Raw genomic sequence first — 20095 nt, 5'->3', positions numbered from 1 at the left:
GGCGCTATTGCCAACAAAGCAAACAGCAACAGAGAGGGTGAGCGGGCTAGCAGCAGCAGAAGAGCACCAAATCGAGCGCGACTCAAGGGCACATGGTCAGATCCGGCATCAACAACCCGGCGTTTAGTCAATGCAGGAGGGGCACAAAGACCCAACAAGCAATGGTGCTGACAAGATTTCCAAGCCCGTTTGATTCGCAGCAGAGGGAGCCTAGCCGCTGCCATGTCTCAAGCTCTCACCTGGTCTTGATCCTCGACACACACAACGCACACAGCACTCACAGGCGCGCAGGCCATTCAAGTGCGTGTCGGTGTCGGTGGTGATGTTGGTGTGTGCGAAAATGCACACTTGCACTCATGACCGCTCTCGTCTGAGGCATCTCACTATCAAACTAAGCTAATAAACGCTCTGCAAACCAATACACATTTTCCTGTCACGGCGCACGGGGTTTTTCTGGCCGTTACAAGAGACAGTGGAGATTGTCTGACATCACATAAATGTATCGAAGAACAGCTGTTCTCATCACCTGTTGAGCGCGTTTCCGGTGGTGTCGTTGCCGCGTTACGTTTACATTTTTTCCGCGCCAACTCGAGAGTGAGAGAGAAGAGAGTGAGAGAGAGAAGAGAGAGCATGGACGGCAGCGTCGACTGACTGACTGACTGTGTTGCTCGCTGCTACGTAGCCTTTTTTTTTTTTTTTTGGCAGGTGCTTGGCGTGTTGGCTCGATATGGCAGACCAAGAGATGGCTCACCGGTCATCGGGGCCAGCGGATGCCGGGTCCTTGGCACAACAACTAGTGCAGCCTTTGGCAGCGATGCATATTGACAATGCAAATGCGTGCTCGAACGCGACGTCAACTGTCAGCGAGCCGACGACCCAGCAACGGCAGATGCTGTACTCTCATCAGGAGCAGCTGCAGCAGCTGCATTTGCACGAAAGGGTGCACCCTGCGTTTAATGGGACCCCGGCCGCCAATGAGGCGGGATCAAGTTTAGCTCCTGCGTCAGCCATGTCAACGACCAATGCCGCCTCCTTTGACCTCAGCGCGCTCAGTCAGGAAGCCTCGCGGCTCTATCATGCGCCCGCGGCTCCGGCAATCCCTTGCCGCCAAGAAGTGCACGGGTAAGGTGTTGGCTCGCCGTGTTCCTATTTTGGTGTTTTTTTGGTGTGCCGCGCGTGTTTGGAACGGGCGTTCGAGCGACCGAGGTGTTGGCGTGCTGGGCGGGCACTCTGCGGCTGTATTTGGTCGCGGCTGACCCCTTGTGTGTCTTGGATTTCATCGCTCTGATTAGAACTCTGTGGTCGGACACGGGTATGAATATTACGGGAGACGGCTCTGTCGAGGAAGAACTGGCATCTTTGATTCAGCATACCACCCTCCAGCAACCCCCGCACGCCTTTTCCTATCTGAGCTGAGACTGAGTGGGGCACTGAAGCCGTGGATCAGCAGTCACAAACAGCTGCCCATGCTCACAGCCCTGCGGGCTTTTCCTCCCACTGGACCGGCTGTGCCGGACTTGCGTTTATAATTTTGACGCGCGAGAATTGAAACACTCAAGTCAACATGAAGCATCATGTCGGCAAATGGCCGGCTTTTGCCATTGTTGCTCTGTCCAATCTACATACCATTGCGCCCCGCCTATCACCCAGCTGAACCTTTGATGAATCTCTCTCTCTTCCACCTTCCAAATCTGCCACTGAGTCAGCCATGCGAAACAAATTGTGCCGTGTCAGCACCGTTTCTCTCTCTCTCTCTCTCTCTCTCTGTCTCTCTCTCTCTCTCTCTCTCTCTGTCTCTCTCTCTCTCTCTCTCTCTCTGTCTCTCTCTCTCTCTCTCTCTCTCTCTCTCTGTCTCTGTCTCTCTCTGTCTCTCTCTGTCTCTCTCTCTCTCTCTCTCTCTGTCTCTCTCTCTCTCTCTCTCTCTCTCTCTCTGTCTCTGTCTCTCTCTCTCTCTCTCTCTCTCTCTCTGTCTCTGTCTCTCTCTGTCTCTCTCTGTCTCTCTCTCTCTCTCTCTCTCTGTCTCTCTCTCTCTCTCTCTCTCTCTCTCTGTCTCTGTCTCTCTCTGTCTCTCTCTGTCTCTCTCTGTCTCTGTCTCTCTCTCTCTCTCTCTCTCTCTCTCTCTCTGTCTCTGTCTCTCTCTCTCTCTCTCTCTCTCTCTCTCTCTCTCTCTCTCTCTCTCTCTCTCTCTCTCTCTCTCTCTCTTCTCTCTCTCTCTCTCTCATTTCTCTCTCTCTCTCTCTCTCTCTCGTCTCTGTCTCTCTCTCTCTGTGCAGCTTTGAGGTTGTGCCTTTTTGGCAGCGCCAAGGGCTCGAAGCTGGCTTAGTTTTAGAGGCCTCGTGGCATTGGGAGGAGAGAACCCTTGTCATCTCAACGCGCACGTTTGAGGGGCGCGCGTGAGGAGGTGCGTGCCGGGAGCGTGGTGTGTCGTGGCTGTTTCACACAGAAGCCGACTCGAGGTGCCGCCTGGTGTTGGTGCTGGCACGGGGGCTGCCGTGGGTAGACCGCGGCCATGGCCGTGTGGACCGAGGCGCGCCGTCGGCCCATCTTGGCTGCCTTTATGCTACTGGCCCTAGTCTTTGTCGTTTTTCGCAGCGTGGGCCACTACAACAAGGTGGTCAAGCGCCGTGAAGCCCGCGAGCTCCGCAAGAGCTGGCATGAAGAGCAACCCACCATCACCGTCCCTGACCCCTTGCCCGAGTGTCCACAACTCATCCCTGGCTACAACGTTTCCAAGACGCGCACGGGGCCCAAGGTCCTTATGAGCTCGGGCGCCTATAACAACGTTGTGGACGGCGTCTCTAAAACGCTCAATCGACTCGTGGCCGACCTGCAAGCCCGCAACTTTCAGGTCGTCATCATTGCACCCGTGGGCGAGAAACCGGCCATGCCCCATTATGGTCTCTTATACCCAGCCCCCAGTGTCACCGTGCCCTTTCGTCCTGAATACCGCCTCGCCCTTGGCTTGGATCGGTGCACACGCGAGTTCTTTGAGGCCTACGATCCCGATATCGTGCACGTGGCCAGCCCCGACTACCTGGGGCAGCAGGTGCAAATGTGGGCCAATGAGCAGGGCTTGCCCGTGGTGTGCTCCTACCATACCCGCTTCAATTCCTACCTGCCCTATTACCTGGGCAGTTTTGTCGCCCCCGTCGACTCTGCCGTCTGGGCTTGGATGCGCTATTTTTACAACCGGTGCCACCACACCTACCCGCCCACCCCCTCCGTCTCCCAGGAACTCCGCCGTCACGGCGTCACCTCCGAGTTGCGTATTTGGCCCCGCGGTATTGACCTCACTCTGTTCAACCCCAATCGCCGCTCCGAGGCCCTTCGAACCGCATGGGGCGCCGACAGCAACACCGTCGTCCTCCTCACCGTCTGTCGCCTTGTGTGGGAGAAGAACTTGCGGGAAATCATCGAGACCATCAAGTTGCTCTCCAACCAGGGTGAACACTTTTTGGCAGTGGTCGTGGGCGAGGGACCTGCCCGCGCCCGCATGCAGGAAGAGCTTCCCAACGTCGTCTTTTCCGGGTTCCTGGGTGGTGTCAACCTTTCCACGGCCTTTGCCAGCGCCGACCTCTTCTTCTTTCCCTCTCTCACCGAAACCTGGGGCGCCGTCACCCTGGAGGCCATGGCTTCTGGCCTCCCAGTCATTGTTGCTGACGCGCCCGGGAGCAAGGAACTCGTCACTAACGACCACACGGGCTTCCTCATCACACCCGGCCGGCCCCAGCGCTGGGCCAATGCCGTGGTACGCCTCCTTCATTCCCCAGATTTGCGTGCTCGCCTCGCTGCCAATGCGCTACAAAAGGTGTCCCAAACCCAATCCTACACTTGGGAACGTGCCACCAACATGGTACTGAGCCACTACTCAGATCTGCTCTCCACTACCAAACGCTACCAGGATCTCTTTGAGGTGCCGGGCGCCTATGACGGTAACAGCATGGCCAATGACACGTCTCTCGTGGGTGGTGACGACTATGCTGCGGCCGACGCACTGCTTGACGCTGCCGGACATGCATCAGAAGAAGGCCGTTCCGTCGTCGAGAGCCCCGAGGCAGACGAAACGCAGGGTGTCTAGCGCTCCCTGCACACCGGCTTGCTTGCGCCTGTGCTGGTTTCTCAGCTTGTGCCTTTCTTCGCACCATCCGCGTCCGTGTGCAAGCCCGCACTCTTTTGGTTCTGGCCTCTTGACGATTGGCTTTGAACCCTTTGTTTCGTGCTCTGTTTTCCTCTGCTGCCGCCCTTTGTTCTTCATGGTCGTAGGTTTGTAAACGAACTAAGTCTCGCCTCTTTGCTCTGATTGTTTGGAAAACGGGATTCATCCCAGTCTGAGCCGCTCCCCTCCGGCCCCTTCCCTTGCCTCATCGAAGGTTGCCTTGTGTATCCTGTCCGTATTTCCCCCCGTCTTATTTGACCTTGCTCCCCACCGTCTGTGTCGAGTCAGCTGCTGTGAGTCTGGCTTTCCCCTTGCCCATCCTCTTTCAAATCGAATTCGGATCTTTTCATTTGTTTGACGTACGGCCGCCGACTTGGGCGCACCGATATGCAGAGAGCTGGTAGGAAGAATTCATATGACAACGTCGCATAATGTCAGCAAAAATTATCTCTTTGACAACGAAAGAGCTTTTTGCTGTTCTTGTTGTTGAAAGAGGACAACAACCCTTGATACAACAGAAACTATGCAAATTGGTGCACAAACTTACTCTTTGTACATTAATGAAACGTCAAAAACACCAAATATTGTTGAAAAGCAGCGATAACCCAAATTTCACTTTTTCGATCTCTCTCTCTCACTCTCGGCACGTTGACGACCTCTGCGGCCGGACGAGCCCTGGTGACTTGCTTGGTCAAAGGCGTGCAAGTGTGCGGCAGTGGCAGACAAAGTTGGCAAAGGAGCAGGCACGTGTGACTGCGACATGGACATGTGTCAATGATGATGATTACCTGCAGCCTGGTTGCCCCGTGCCCTTTTGCATTGCTTCGGCACCAGCGCGAAGAATGCACCGCCCCACTTCGGATTTCGCAGACACGATGGGTGACCCCCCGCGCTGGCCCTCATTGACGCAGCATCCACAGCGCATAAGCGACGCGCCTGTTGTATTCGAAGAGGAGTCTGTGATTAAGACGGGTAGCCATGGCAGTGCGCACGCCCCGGGGACAGCTTTCGGCAAGTCCAAGCCCACCACCATGCAAGCCTCCCGACGACCTGGCAGGCGGAGCCACGATACCGTCCTCCCAGACGTCTTTGTCGGTCGTATCAAAGAGGGCAGCTTTTCCAAACGCACATATTCAGAAGGATCGCGGCCTCCACCCCATCATCCTGCCAACTGGGATCGAGGGACGGCGCAGCTCCCGGCATCAACCAGCGCAGACGTGCGCCACATTGACACGAAGGATACCCTGCCGCGCCCTTCTCGCCTGGCAGCACACGCACCCCTGGCCCGCCATCCCCCAACGAGCTCACGCCCGGTGGACCTCGACCTGTCCGCCGTTGATTCAAACATCGGCCTCACCTCCACACCTGCCGTCGCTCGCCCCGGTTTGCACTCCCGACCGGTTGGCCCCGACCCCATCACACCCCATCCACCGGTCACGCCCATCGTGCGTGACAGTGACCGCCGTCGCCCGCGTCGGGCTAGCCACACTGGTCACATTGTGCAGCCCTCGCATCTGGACAACGAAGCCCGAAACAATTTAAACGCACAAATCCTGGCAGACCGTCTTGTTGACGGACCTGTTGTCGTGCAGCCACCGCGCGCAGCTCCGTCCCCGCCTCCCACCCGCCATCACGATCCCCTCGACACCACCTACGAACTGATGCGACCACCTCGCTTTGACATGCGTGTGGACTCGGATTCGCCGGATCACGAGGCTTCTTTGTTCCACGCTCAGGCTCGCAACGCATCACCTTCTCCTTCACCACGTGATGTGCCGCCCGTCACCAATGGCTCCAATTACCGTGACCTCCTCAATGCCAACAACGCCAATGGATATGGCAACGAGGGAGATGATGGTGCTAGCAACAACAACAAGGAGACGGCCGAGAATGATGACGAGAGCAGCGACGGGGATCAGAACGATACTCTGCAGCTGATCAACGGCCGGGTCCTCTTTGGGGATATGCCTGCCCGCCCTTCCATGGGGGACGTAGCTGAAGCTGTCCTTCACCGCATGTCGCGTCACTCAGGTGCTTTCACGAGTGCTGAAGACCCAGATGTGACGATTCAGCCCCGCCAGAGCCTGCAACTGGATCAAGCGGCCGAGCAACACGCCGACCAGTCTTTATCAGCACACGACGCAGCCATCAGTCGCCACGCGCATGAGCCAGACGGGCGCTCGCCTGCACATGCTCACAACGAACAACACGCAACGCAAGGCAGCGACGCCACGGCACCGCACACTCCACGTACACCGCGCTTCAGTCACAAAGATGATATTGATACTCCTGAGCGCACCCCGGCGCGGCTGCTGCACGCGCACAGCTCAGGCCACCTGCAGCCCCACCCACCCAGCGCCACCACGCCTCGGATGCGTCGAACCCTCTCTCAGAGCACGGCACAATGGGATCGCGTGCGCAACGCCATCATTCACACGCCTAGTGCGCGTCGGTTTCGGCGCCCTGTTCCCAAGAGTGGCGTGCCCCATGCCGACAAGCCGAGTTGCCCGCCCATGGGCATTCGACTCTACGTCGCGACCTGGAACCTCAACGAGCATTCTGGTGCCAAAGACGTCGAGCGCCTCCTTTTTCCAAACGGCCAGCCGGATGAGGACGATGAGGAGATTGATGTTTACGTCATCGGCTTGCAAGAAGCGCCTCTCGAGAACCTCGAGCTCGAGCTTTGCATTCAGCAAGCCCTGGGCCCAGCCTATACCAAAATTTGCGGCGCCTACTCGGGCCCCATTCAAATGGTTATTTTCTCGCGAATGGAGCTCAACTGGTTCATCACGCAGGTGGAGACGGACAAAGTTGCGACCAAATTGGGCGGCATGATGCGCACCAAAGGCGGCGTTGGCATTTCCCTCATGCTGAGCCAGCGCCTACGCTTGCTGTTTGTGTGTGCGCACTTGGCTGCGCACCAGGATCGGGTCAAGGAGCGCAATGAAAACGCTTGGGCCATACGCCGCGGCCTCAAGCTACCTGAGCGCCGCCTGCGCCAGCCTGAAAATCTCAATGGCACGGCTATGAGTCTCAATACAAGCGCTCGCCTTTCGCATGATGTGGCCCGGTACCACGACATCATTTTCTGGCTCGGCGACCTCAATTACCGCATCAACTGCAGCCGTGATCTGGTGGAATACGTCTTGGCCCACAATGATATGGACCATCTCCTTGCCCGCGACCAGCTCAACGTGCAGCGGGCCGCAGGCGATTGCTTCTCAGACTTTGAGGAGGCACCCATCACGTTTCTGCCAACCTTTAAGGTGTGCTTTCCCGTTGGCCGCCCGTCCCTTTGTGTTTTTTTATTTTTTTTTTATTTTTTATTTTTTTTTTCAAAGGCTCCTGCCTCTTTGGTTTCCACAACTTATCGTGTGCCTCTTGCCAATCATGCAACCCCTGCAGTATGATGTGGGCACAAACAACTTTGACACGTCTGCTAAGCAACGTATACCGGCCTGGTGTGATCGCGTACTGTGGCAATGTGCCGAGGGCATTGGGGCCGAGGTCACCTGTGAAGCATACAACTCTATCCCCGCCATTTGCTCATCTGACCACAAGTAAGTTGTTTTGACAATTTGCACACCAAGGACACCCACGCCCACCTCGTCCCCTAAACCATCGTGTCCCGTGCTTTTTAGGCCTGTTTTTGCGCAATTTGAGCTCAGCATGTCGGCCACCTTGAATAATGAAGCCGAGCAAGAGGCCGAGCAACCAAGTGCGGGCGTGGCTGCCCACGACTATGACTGGCACTTGTACTCCAAAGCCTTCCGAGAAGGACTCAAAGAAACACTCAGAATGGAGGAACTCGAAACGGCCAGCGTTCAGGAGGAATTACGTCGCCAGTCTCATGACAATGTATCATATGATGCCGAAAGTCTCAGCACGACCGCCGATGCCGACGTGTTTGCTCCGCCCCATGAAGCCGAGGCAAAACTTGGAGTGCCTGCGTCCTTGCCGGACGCACCTTCGCCCTCTTCCACCGAGCGCCTGCCCAGCGCCTCGACTTTGACAGAGCCATCAGACACAGTCGCAGTGGTGCCTCAAGAACAGGCCCCGATACCCAAGCTCAAGCCACCCACGCCCAAGCCGACTGCGCCTCAGCCGCGCCAACCGCGCAGTGTGTTATGTGCTGTCATGTAAAGGCCCAACTGTGATTTGGGTTTTTTGTTTGTTTTTTTGCTTTTTTCTTGCGAGGCCCAGATTTATTTTGAGCAAGATGTAATGTTGCTTTGAGTCAATGCTTTTCCCCGCGTCTTCCTCTGTGCAGCTGCGCTGCAAGTATTTTATCCTTGGCCAACAGGCCCAATCGAGTCGGATCTGATCCAATTACTATTATTACCAGGAACCAATTTCCTGCTTTTACACCCCCGATTTCCAAAGCCGCGCTGCATTGGCAGATGTGACGGCTCGCACGGTGTCCTCATTCACGCCGTGCAAGCGAGCCAGTTCAGCCACGGCAAAGCTGATGTTGCTCGGCGTATTGTAACCGCCCTTGTCTGGAGCCAACGCAGGGCTGTCCGTTTCCAGGACCAGAGCAGAAAGTGGAACTCGCCGCACCAATTTTTGGAAGCTTGGCGAGCGGGCTGTGCAGGCGGGTGCGGTCAGAAGCTGGCCGCGCGCAGCCGCGAGTTCTGCATACTTGGCCTTGCCATCAAACGCGTGCAGCAGCGCCCGGACCTCCTGCAGCACGGCAAGGCAAGCAGAACTAACTTCAGATTTCAGGTCAAGACATCTTGGGAAAGAGACAAACGCGGAGGTGCGTGCCCCAACAGACCGAAAATTCCGTTGCAAGAAGCTCCAAGACATGATGGCCAGCGCTGCATGAATGCACGTTTATGGGCAAGCCCAGCTCGCGAGCCAACGCCACCTGGAAAGATGCAGGCGGCCACAGGCTTGAATTGTAACGTCGGATCTTGGCTCTGTATGCAGGAGAAGCGAGGCCGGCTCACCTGTGCCTGAAAAGCGCGACGTTGCCGGACTTTGATGACATCACCCTCGGCACCATCATCGGCACTGCACAAGGTCTTTGGCATGAAATCCAATCCGATCTCACCCACGCCGGCTAGCTGTTGCGAGCCGGGCGCGGCGCATGGGAAAACAAAAAGTAGTCTTAGAACATGGCGCTCGGCGCTTGGCCCGGGCTCGACCCCAGCACGCCAGTCGGGGTGTGATCCAAGCACGAAACGTACCAAATGGGCATTGTCTCGAATTTGCTGCAACACACGTGCAGTTTCCGTTCCACTCTGGGCATGCACGGCATCCCAAGGATGTAAGCCCAGGCAAATCTGCAAGGCCAGCAGGCGTCAAGTGCAGTATATAAGATTGTGCCTACGTTGCCAACAGTGTCATTTCACACGCCCTTGGGATTTCCGGCTCGTACTCAGGCACCAGCATACCAGGAGCTTGGGCACATTTGCAGCTTGACGACGCGCATGCTCTGCGCGATAGGCAAGCAAACGCTCCCCATCCTCGAAATTGGTGGCCACAGCCACCACATGCGTGACACCCCGGTCAAACGCGGTCTCCAATTCATGCCACCAATCCCGCAGCCCCGTCAAATGGACATGATTGTCCCACATCCTGATTGTCGCCAGTTTTTCTTGTGAACGTTACAAAAAATTGTGGCAATCAAGTGCTACATTGTGTGTACCACAGTCTAGATTGTCACAAGAAGTCTGTGTGTGTGTGTGTGTGTGTGTGTGTGTGTGTGTGTGTGTGTGTGTGTGTGTGTGTGTGTGTGTGTGTGTGTGTGTGTGTGTGTGTGTGTGTGTGTGTGTGTGTATCTGCCTGTGTCTGTGTCTGCCTGTGTGCCTGTGTGTGTCTGTGTCTGTGTCTGTGTCTGTGTGTCTGTGTGCCTGTGTGTCTGTGTGTCTGGGTCTGTGTCTGGGTCTGTGCCTGTGTGTCTGTCTGCCAAGGCCATCAACAGCTTGCACATCGATTTGGTTGGGAATATGTGAAATGACCCACTGGGCCTGGCAGGTAGCTGGCTGTCTGCGCGGTTGTCTTGGAACGAGAAAAAAATCGGAAGAACGCTTTTGGACATACACGTTTAAAGCTGAGATGTGGCGGCTTTTCTGGCCTAAGAAAGCGTGGGCAGCGTCAACCCCGCTCTTTGGGCTATTTTCAGGGCAGCCAAATGGACGGCCAGGTCGTCCGAGCTGAGCGCAAGTGCATTGGTATACATTTGGAAAGCAGGTTCCAAGGCAGAGACAGCCTCCATGCTCCTACATGTTGCCAGCCGATTGTGGAAGGCGGGGCAGATCGTCAGCGTTGACACAGCACCCGAGTATTTGCTTCTCAAGGACAGGGGAGCAGGACAGGTTTTTCAACACGCACCGAGCAGCTGTCAAAAACGCGTCATATTGCGACTTCTCGGCTGTAGACAGACTGCACCGGCAACGCTGAACTCGAATGCCCTGCACAACGCAAACCACACTCCTTGATGAGCCGACTGCGGAAAAAAAAAATCCAAGCGACAGCAAGGCGTCGAGTCACAACTCACCTGCAGTTTGTGCTGCGCACAGACGTTTGTGTCGACACAATTGGCACTGCTCAAGACCACGTTCTCCTTGACCTCCTCGTGGCTGCGCCCAGCAGGCTGCTGCTCCTGGCCTGCCTGCTTGGGTAAATCTGGTGTATATGCTCGCTCAAATTCGCCTTTGGGTGAGGCCGTGGCTGCACGCTCAAAACTGGTATTGAACTGCTTTAAAGGCGAAGCATGGCAGGAGACGAAGGAATCTTCGTCGTCCCCTGACACAAAGATCGAGTTGGTGTGAAGCTTGGAACCAGCGCTGCTCAAGGGTGTGGCCTCCTTCATCTGCACGGGCAATGTCGGTTCCGGGGACTCAAAGGGTGTCACGATGGCCATATCATAATCAATGGATGCTTCCAGACTCTGTGGCCAGTCAGGACCACCAGCGCCTAGATTCTGCATGCCATTCGACACGCCATTTGGTGACTTTGACTGGCAGCTGGAGACCATGCTATTGTCATTTGCGACGTCATTGGTGCTGGCAATACTGTGGTCATTGCGCACACTCGCGTCAGCGCCACCATCATCATGCTCATCATTGTCGTCGTCATCGTCAGAATCGAGCAGCATTTGTCCACGATGGGGTCGCGGTCCCCGAGCCACAGGCATATCGTCCTCATCCTCATCCTCATTCTCATCTTCATCCTCAACTTTATCCTCAACGTACTCATCCGCGCGCTCAATACTCCGCGCACCAGTGCCAGATGTCATCTGCACGCCGGCCAGGGCATCAGCCAAGTCATTGATGGGCGACGCCGGCCCGGAGGCTGCTGATGCTTCGTCATCCGAGTCACGTTCGTGACCTGGAGGATGCTTCACTTCACGTCGCGGTTGCGGGCGACCACCTCGAACGGCAGGCGTTGGTCCAATGGGCATCACAGAGTCGCTTGAGTCTTGTTCGTCCGCAGAAGCATACTCTGTACTGCTGGCTTCCGACTCATTGTCTGAAACCTCGTCATCCACTCGTGCTTGCTCCAAAAATACACTGTCGTGTGACGAGTGACCGGCCACGTGCTGCATTGATGCCAATTCAGCCAGGTGCGCAGCCAGGGCAGGGTGGTAGCCAATCTGCAAAATGTGAGAACAGAGATCAGACTCGTCAGCAGCTCGATTCAACGATCCAACATTCACGCAGGGGCGCCAGGCACTGCGCCCATGTGACGTCGAGGGCCATCCGGCCAATGCTAACCTCGTGATGGTGGCGTGCAAGTTGGCGCTGAGTAGTTGAATGCTCTGTATCATCCAAAACAAAAAGGTTGCGCAGTTCCTGAGACCAAAGAAGCAGAGGTCTGTTAGAGTGCAAATTGTCGCTTTGTATTCTGCGCACAGCAGCAGATTGTGAAGCCCACCTCTTTGGAAAAGTATCGGAATTGGGTGCCACTGTTGGTCATGGCGCTGCGTTGCAAGCTCCCCTTGAAGATCTAAGAGGGCAACAAGATGCAGCATCAATGATCGGTGAACTGAGAGCAAACGCGGGTGCATGTCACCCCGCAATCAGACCTGCTTGCGATACATCTTCTCCTCGATGGTGCCACACGTGACGAGACGGTACACCAGGACCTCTCGAGTCTGCCCAATACGGTAGCTAAGGGTGACATGATGCGCACAGGGGTTACGACCAGGCAAGACTAGATGTTGGTCATATCAGAGCAGACGTGCAGCATCAAAGCCAAAAGCTTGCCACTTACGCACGATCCACGGCTTGTGCGTCCACAGACGGATTCCACGAGGGATCGCAGATAATCACACGGTTGGCACCGGTGAGCGTGAGCCCGACACCCCCGACTTGGGTTGTCAAAAGCATGGCAAACAGCTCGTCTGTCGTGGCCTTGTTAAACTTGTCGACAAGAGCTTGGCGTTCGTCTGCAGTTTTGACTGAGCCATCCAGCTGCTGAAAAGTCAATCCGTGGTGGTCCAGCACCGATGCCACAGCCTGCAAAAACTTGCGTGACTGGCTGAAGATGAGCACGCGATGGCCACCGCGTCGCAAACGAGGTAGTAAATCGTTAAGACAGGCTAATTTGCCCGAGTGCTCAAGATTATCACCGAGCGACAGAGATGGGTTCATGATGGCAGCCACGAGGCGCTCATCCGAGAGATTCTTATAGTCATCCTCTGATTTTGCAAGAAGGGATGTCGTCTACACCAGTCGATGGCATTGAGTGCGACAAGAGCACAGGTCGGTTGATGAACAAGACGATCCACCCTTGTGTCTCGTGTGTGTATGAGCGTGTGACCGTGATGGAAAGAAAATCAAGTACACAAGCCTCCTTCAACTGTGGCTGTCAAACCTACGTCGTGCCATTCGTCCTCGTCGCTGTCGTCAAGAGCGCTGTTCTCGCCACTTCCGTCCTGAATGCCGAGCAACGCCTGGCGATACGCCACCTGATTGGTCAAAAGCTGGGGGTGGTCACAAATCTTTTTGACAAAGAGATGAGATGGCAACCAAAGCACCGATTGATGTCAGGAAACGTGAACGGAGGTAGAGCTATATTCCAGGTACACATGCGTACAGAAGCAGCACATTGGGGATACCTTTTTGAGCACGGTCAAAGCGGCAAGCGGGGACCGCGTCGTGTTGAGCAAAGCCTTGACTTTGTCCGATTCAAGGAAGTTGCGATAGATGTGGACCTGCAACTCGCTCAAGCTGACCCAAACGATAAGCTCGTGCTTTGGTGGAAGTTGGTCCAGGCGCTGCGATTTGGACTGTGTATGAGCGGCAGCTTGATTCGCAAGTGGGCCTGGAGTGGTCCCATCTTGCATGTCCACTGGACATTCGTCTGCGAGCGTTTCGAGGATATGCGCCTGGCCCTCTTCACCATTAGCAGACACGGACGGAGCCGGGGCGCTGTCAGCAGCACCGGGCCGGGCTTTTTCCCGGCGTAAAAAGTAGGGACGAATGCTCTCGCGGAGCGCTGCTGCAACCTATTCCACCCACAGGACCACACAGAACAGGGCATTGATGGCGACGATGGTTGACTCGAGCAGATGACAAGACCCAAGTCGTTCTGGTCTAGTGCGATGATGCGAGGGCATTAGAAAACGGGTTTTTGGCGGCGCACCTTGGCCCCACGCTCGCGTTCGTCATCGCTGGCACAACGCGCAGCCGCCTGAGTAATTGGATTCTCAAACTGGTACCGTTGCGACAATGGGAAAGGGCTAGCCTGAGATGATGGCAGATGACGTTTCCAAATGTACGAGCTCTCGTGCACTTACTTGCTCAGCAAATGCGGCCTTGGTGCCAAATAGCTCGCCATTGGTGACAAAGTCAAACAGAGCCCACAGCTCACCGAGAGAGTTTTGCATCGGTGTTCCTAGGATGGGCGTGTGGTAGCAAACCTCGAATATGACCACTTTCGATTGTATGCATGACTCAAGGCATGTTGCCGAGACCAGTCTGAGACACCCACCGCTGAGAATCAGCCGTTGATGCGTCTGAATCGTTCGAATAGCCTTGCTTACTTCGCGACTGGGATTTTTGATTTTGTGACCTGCACGGTCAGAGAATGAGCATGACAGGATGGTGCAGGCTCAACCTCGTACAGACTCAAAATTGTGAACATGGTTGTAGGATGTGACGACAAAAGTGGGGTTTCATAAACAAACGGGAATATCACAAACCTTCATCAAGAATGACGCAGTCCCAACTGTGTTCGCCCTTGTCATTCAAGGCATCGGCGTTGGTGATGACCAGACCGTAAGTCGTCAGGATGATGCCGCCGTCTCGCTGAATGGACTTTAGAGCCTTGGTGCGCTTGCCCAGTGGTCCGTAGTATTGCTAAAAATGACCAGAACACGTTTCAAGACCAAAGAAAAGTAGATTGGCATGAGTTGGATCAAGCCCTTGCGGCACAATCCCCCCACGGCTGGGTCCGAGAGCGCCACGCACCTGGACCGGCACGTCAGGCGCCCAACGTGCGAGCTCGCGTTCCCATCCCGCCAAGAGAGAGACAGGAAGCACAATCAGAATGGATACGGCGAGCTCCGAATCAAAAAGGCCGCGTAGGTATGAGGCCACTTGAACCGTCTTGCCCAGGCCCTGATGAGAGACGAGCGCGCAAGGGCCGCGTTAAACTTGGCATGCCTGTACTCGGGTCGCCCCTGATGAACCGCGATTCTGAGGGAACAAAGGAACGGCAACCTACCATGTCATCACCCAGGATGCCACCGCATTTTCTTCTGTAGAGGGACCAGAGCCAGCGGACGCCCTCGCGTTGGTGCGGAAAGAGGCCATCGTAGAGCTGACTGGGAAGACGAAAGCGATGGTTCAACCAGCACACGCCATTGTCGTCGTCCCGCACATATCCAGTCGAAAGCTCGACGCGACGAGCCAAACGAGCTTCGAGGCGCTCAATCTTGGCTGCAAGCGGGTCGGTGGCGAGCAAATCCTGGGCCTGCTGGTAGGCCTTGATGGCTTCGGCATACAGCAGGGCAGCCTCGCGATCCCGCGCACGCAAAATGAGCTTGTTATAACGCTTTCGCTCCTCTTTGTTCAGGGCCGGCGCTGGGCTGGTCTCTGCCATGATGAAGGTAGTGGCCTGACCCCTTCCCCCAGCAGTATTTGCACAGCCAGCTGGCTGGATCCACCCTTGCTACTGCGACGTTGAGCTGGGAGAAAACAACCCTCCCAGAATCGGAATCAGATCGGAAAAAAATAAAAAATAAAATTTGAGAGAGAGAAATGAAAAAAAAAAAAAAAAAGTGTTTGCTTGATCGTCAGGATTTGAATATTGCTTTTTGTAAAGTTTCAGAAATATATATACCAGCTTGAGTTTGCCTGACACTAACGTGACAACGACTTGAATTGTCAGCAAAACAAAAAACACAACAAGAATTGTCAGAAAAATGAAATTCAAAGCCAGTAATGCTATCGCGCACATCTCTGGCATCAAGCACACCAAATCCCTCTACCTCTACTTTTACCTTCATTTTCCAATGTTTGCACACCCCCGACTTTGCTCCATCTCTGGTTCAACCTCCACAGAAAGGTGCCTCTCTGCCAGCTCAACCCCGACGGCGCCAATTGAGGGGCTGACTGACCTCGCGTGCATGGACTGTACCAGGGTGGCTAAGGAAGACGGGGAGCGGCGGTACACTTGACAGGATGGCTTCCACGTCGGCATCGGGGGTACATCGGTACATGGCCTCGCTCTGGACGACTGCGGCGACTCGGCGCCATGGGCAGACACAGAGCTCCAGCGCTGACATTGGCGACGCCGAGGCCGCACATGCTCATATGTCGCTGCCCGCAGATTCAGCTTCCCTTGTGAGTCCGCGCCAACACACATTTGAAAGCGAACTTGCACGCCTGCAGGGTGATATTGCTGCGTCCCGCCAGCGCGTTCAGGCCGGAGCACAACCCGTCATTTCTCGTCGCCCCGAGATCAGGATGGAAGACCGCTCTAGCTTGGCCGTTTCACCTGCAAGCAGCCGAGTTTTCCCGCCCCCACCTCGCCCACAGGAGCATGGGACTTTTCAAAGCAGTTCAAAGGCTTGCAAAGCGAATTTTGAGACCCAGGCTGCGCCCGAAGCGCTTAGCTTTATCGCAGATGAGCTGGAGCGGGAGCGTCTGGAGCTTGTGCGCGCGCGCCAGCGCTTGCAGACCACACTGAGCCATCAGCCAACCGCAGCATCAGTAGAGAGGCGACAGCTTGGCAGCTCTGCCCCGCGAACACAAGCCCCGCTGCCCACAGACGCACCCCGTCGCCCTCTGCTCAGTCGAACCAGTCGGACAGGTCGTGAGCAGCCCGACCCTCTGCTCGCCAGCAGCCTAACTTCAACAACGACCAGTTGGCGGCACCGTTCTACTAGTAGCCGCGTGGCGTGGAAAGAGCCAATCACAGAGTCTGCCCCCTCACTACGAGGCACTCCGTCGCCGCGTCCAACAAGTGCCCAGACGCATGGCGACGCGTGCACAAAGGCAGTGTCCTCAAACGCCTTGAGTGCGCACAACTCTGTCCGCTTCTCCGCCATTGGCCTGCGTGACTCCTCCGAAGCCGTTCCCGTTGATGAAGAGCTCATTGACGAGGAAGTACCTGTTGCCTCGATGCATGCGTCCTCATCTTCACCTCGTCAAAGTGTGGGCGCAAGACCCCCTTCGTCGTCGTCCGTTGGCATCACCCACGCCGTCAGCGATGACACAAGTCTGTTGTCGGCATCAACATCGCAAGCCCTGCCCGTGCCTTCCCCTGCTGTTCCTGCCAAAGCGACAACACCAGCGACTGTTGACACCGCGTCAGTGAAGCCCCGTGCTTCAACCTCGCATAGCCGACCGAGGGCTTCGAGCAGTGCAGCTGCTACCCTGCGGGGCGTGCAAGACGTGGTTCGCCGTCAAAAAGACCCTCCCCAAGCCTGGCAATCAGCGAATCAATCTGTGCCAGTCGAGCGCGAGACACCCATCTTGCCGTCAAAGACTAGCCTTGCTTCCCCAACCCCGGCCTCTTTGGAGGCTGCTCATGCGCCTTCGTCAGAACGAAATGCTCGGCTTGAAGCTGCAGGCATATTAGTGGAGCGCATGCAGCAAACTCCAAAAGATAAGCGTGCAGCCCAGCATGAAAGTCAGCGGCGCGCTCATGAGAATCACGCCTCCCGCACGGAACCTCAGCCACGTCATGCACGAACGTCCGTACTGGTTAACTTTTCTCGCGCCAACCGACGCGAGTCCACACCGTCCATCCCGCAGGAACACCGCCCTTCGGCTCGATTGGCTGGTGGAGGACCGAGCTCCGGTGACTCACAGGTACAGTCGGCGACACAGCCGAAGTGGCTTGCCCACGGAGTTTTGCCAGCGCGCCAACCCCTCCAAGACGAGATTTCCCAGCGGATCGCATTGCTGCACGCCAGCCCACCAAATCCCACCAGCGAGGCAGAAGCCTCCCCTTCCGACCCCAACCAAACTCCATCCGAGAAGGAGGAGTTTACTGGATGGCGTGGTGCCCAGGGGCCACTGCGACGCCGTCGATCTTCAGTCACTGCCCATCAGCAGCAATCATCACTCCTCAAGGACCGAACGCCCCGAGAGATGGCTCGAAATACCCGCGCTGGTGGGACCAAATCAAGCGTTACCCCTCTACCCTGCTCAGATCCGGGCCTGGCGCCTGCTTCATCGCCTTTCGACCAAGCAAAAGCCCAGGCACCCACACGGACAGGTATGCCCAGACCTTGCTTTATTGCATGCCACCGCCTCATCGCAACATGTTACGCCTCTTATTCGTCTTCCCCCTGACCTCGTGTTCCCCAACTCTGTCCCTTACCCGGGAAACGCCGTGCTGCCACGATAGGGTTGAACCTACTGGACCTTCCATACGAAGTCCTTTTGCGCATTTGCTCGTGGTTGGACCGACCCGAGCTACTGGCTCTCCGTGCCACGTGCACACGTTTGGATCAAGTCGTCCAGCCGCTCTTACGAGGGGGGCCACTTAAGCTTATCAGTCGTAAAATCACACCTGCCATCCTGTCCCGCATCTTGGAGCGTCATCCTTCTGAGCTGGTACACACTTGCATGCTTTCTTATTGATGAATGTAAACTGCTTGGTGCGTTGGCAGCTTCGCCAGATAGTTTCTCATGTGGATGGGTTTGCTGTTTTTGTCTGCATACCCCAGGCGTTTGTCCGGTGCAGCCTTCCTGCCTCCACTGAGACGGTGGAGTTTTTCCGCGCAGCCGGATCTCAGCTGCATGGACTGGAGCTGGAGTGTTGCTAGTAAGTCTCTTTGCTGTATCTCGCGTGGTACCAGTGACAGGCTTGAGAGCGCAAGATTGGTCTACCAGCTACACCCATTTTCATTTGCGTGGGTTCTCCTACAGCTGTACATGGTCCGAAGTCTTACCGACAGTCATGATGTCGTGTCAGTCCTTGGAGCAGCTGAATCTGAGCTGGAACCGGGCCATTGACGACGCTAGCCTCGAGTGCTTGAAAAAGAGCCCGGCCAAACTCTATGGCTTGCGCCTTGCGGTATGTGCCTCAAGTTGGCTGGTTTGATCGCTTTTTTCCACAGTAGCCGAAAAAAAAAAGCCACATTGTTGCAAATCTCATCTACCCCGTGATACCTGCTGCAGGGTTGTCGCGGCTTTTCGGTGGCCGGACTTCGCCGTCTAACTACAGAGAGCGCCTGCCTATCTGGTCTGCGATATCTCGATCTCTCTCATTGCTTGCACGTCGATGACGAGTTTGCTCGCGTTGTTGCCAATCTTCCACGCCTTGAGCGTCTTGAACTAAATGGCTGTTTCAAGGTGGGGCAAAAAGGGGCGGCAGTCGATGCCGATTGGATGGGAGGTGCCCGCCTACCTTCTAATTCCTCAGCGCAACACTTACAAGCCATTTTGTGAAATCACAAAGGTTACTCCCATGTTTTTCCAAGAGCTGCAAGCGCAGGGCCACACGTTAAAGCACCTCTCTATGCAAGACTGCAAGCAAGTGACTGATGATTGGCTGCCGCTCTTGCAGTCAATCGTGTCTGAGGTTGGTGACTCGGTGCCATCTCTTATCGATTGAAGCTCTGGTGTGCAATTAAAGTTCTGGTGTGCAAGGCAAAAAAAAAGGGGGGCAGGCAGAGAGACGGGCAAGATCATGTCCGGCATGACTGCGGATCGCAATACGCGCAGAGGGTACTCGTCTCGTCTGTCTTTCTTTCGCTACACTTGTGTTCGAGTTGACGGTTGTTTTTTCGACCCACATTTCTTGTTCTAAAAGTATCGGTGTTGGTTGTGCACCAGCTCAGGTGGACATGTCTCGCGACCTCGGGTGGCTGAAACGTGTGCCCCCTGAGCTGGAACCCATCATGTCATATTGGTGTCGTCGCTTAGTCGGGTGTCAGTGATGTCCAGCCATTGCGCCAGCAAGGCTAAGCCTCATGCTGTGTATTGTTTTTGCTCTGGTTCTCTTGTATTCCAATGGGCTCTTGGCCGCCCTTTGGATATAGACGCTCTGTGTCGAGCGAACGCGTATCGCCAGCCCCAATGATGCTTAAAGTAGCCATGGGCAAATAATCGTGCTACGGCGAAGCACTGTAAAACATATCGTCATCCGAGTCCAGATCATCCTCGCCGCTGGCGCTAGGGTGACTGGCATCCTGTTCGCGATAGGATTTCCGAAGTCTGGTTCGCCGAGAAGAAAGAGCTCGCTTCCACTTAATTGGCAGCTATGAGGGAGGAGCAATAGGGTTGTTGAGTGGTCAAGGCCCAATTCAAGATCTGCTTTCTGAGCCATCGTCGTCAGCGCTTGTGCGATCAATGGCGGTACCTTGTATTTGAATCCGGGCCCACCAGCATCTCCGAGTTCCCGCTTGAGCGCTTGATCAAACATCGTCTGGATGTCGGCAACGTCGGCATTGTTGGGGTCCATGTTCGTTAGTAAATCGTAAGGCGTCACTTGCTCTTCATCCGGCTCCAAAATGAGCTGCGTGCC

General features: G+C 55.6%; 5 protein-coding genes across 5 annotated transcripts in view; 3 read left to right on the top strand and 2 right to left on the bottom strand.

The window, feature by feature from the left end:
- Positions 1-2509: 2509 nt before the first annotated feature.
- On the top strand, positions 2510-4078 carry MONBRDRAFT_11530 (uncharacterized protein; the record flags this gene model as incomplete). The annotated part of the gene is made up of 1 exon (XM_001749346.1): positions 2510-4078. The coding sequence occupies one exon, from the start codon at positions 2510-2512 to the stop codon at positions 4076-4078; it is 1569 nt and encodes a 522-aa protein (XP_001749398.1).
- A 705-nt stretch (positions 4079-4783) lies between these two features.
- On the top strand, positions 4784-9225 carry MONBRDRAFT_38688 (uncharacterized protein; the record flags this gene model as incomplete). Its single annotated transcript, XM_001749345.1, has 5 exons — positions 4784-7422; positions 7562-7716; positions 7798-8276; positions 8427-8915; positions 9089-9225. Exons 1-5 carry the CDS (start codon positions 4999-5001, stop codon positions 9223-9225), a joined length of 3684 nt encoding a protein of 1227 aa, XP_001749397.1. The 5' UTR covers positions 4784-4998.
- Positions 9226-10383: 1158 nt separating this feature from the next.
- MONBRDRAFT_11528 (uncharacterized protein) lies at positions 10384-15214 on the bottom strand (the record flags this gene model as incomplete). The annotated part of the gene is made up of 12 exons (XM_001749275.1): positions 10384-10575; positions 10662-11759; positions 12041-12112; positions 12192-12276; positions 12380-12831; positions 12987-13091; positions 13227-13616; positions 13754-13855; positions 13908-14182; positions 14313-14469; positions 14581-14730; positions 14837-15214. The coding sequence occupies 12 exons, from the start codon at positions 15212-15214 to the stop codon at positions 10384-10386; spliced, it is 3456 nt and encodes a 1151-aa protein (XP_001749327.1).
- Positions 15215-15795: 581 nt separating this feature from the next.
- Positions 15796-19183, top strand: MONBRDRAFT_11527 (uncharacterized protein; the record flags this gene model as incomplete). The annotated part of the gene is made up of 6 exons (XM_001749344.1): positions 15796-17839; positions 17972-18180; positions 18294-18391; positions 18496-18643; positions 18748-18921; positions 19136-19183. The coding sequence occupies 6 exons, from the start codon at positions 15796-15798 to the stop codon at positions 19181-19183; spliced, it is 2721 nt and encodes a 906-aa protein (XP_001749396.1).
- Positions 19184-19537: 354 nt separating this feature from the next.
- MONBRDRAFT_38687 (uncharacterized protein) overlaps positions 19538-20095 on the bottom strand; it is a gene marked incomplete at its 5' end in the record, with an annotated part of 5340 nt that continues 4782 nt past the window's right edge. Inside the window, 2 exons of the mRNA XM_001749274.1 lie at positions 19538-19829; positions 19931-20092. Of these exons, the coding sequence (XP_001749326.1) occupies positions 19683-19829; positions 19931-20092 (309 nt within the window). The 3' untranslated portion in view covers positions 19538-19682. The remainder of the gene's footprint in view (positions 19830-19930; positions 20093-20095) is intronic.

Source organism: Monosiga brevicollis, genomic scaffold, assembly GCF_000002865.3.
Source record: "Monosiga brevicollis MX1 MONBRscaffold_29 genomic scaffold, whole genome shotgun sequence".
Lineage (NCBI taxonomy): Eukaryota > Choanoflagellata > Craspedida > Salpingoecidae > Monosiga > Monosiga brevicollis.
Note: the sequence above shows the minus strand (reverse complement) of the source record. Positions and strands in the feature narration are given on the sequence as shown.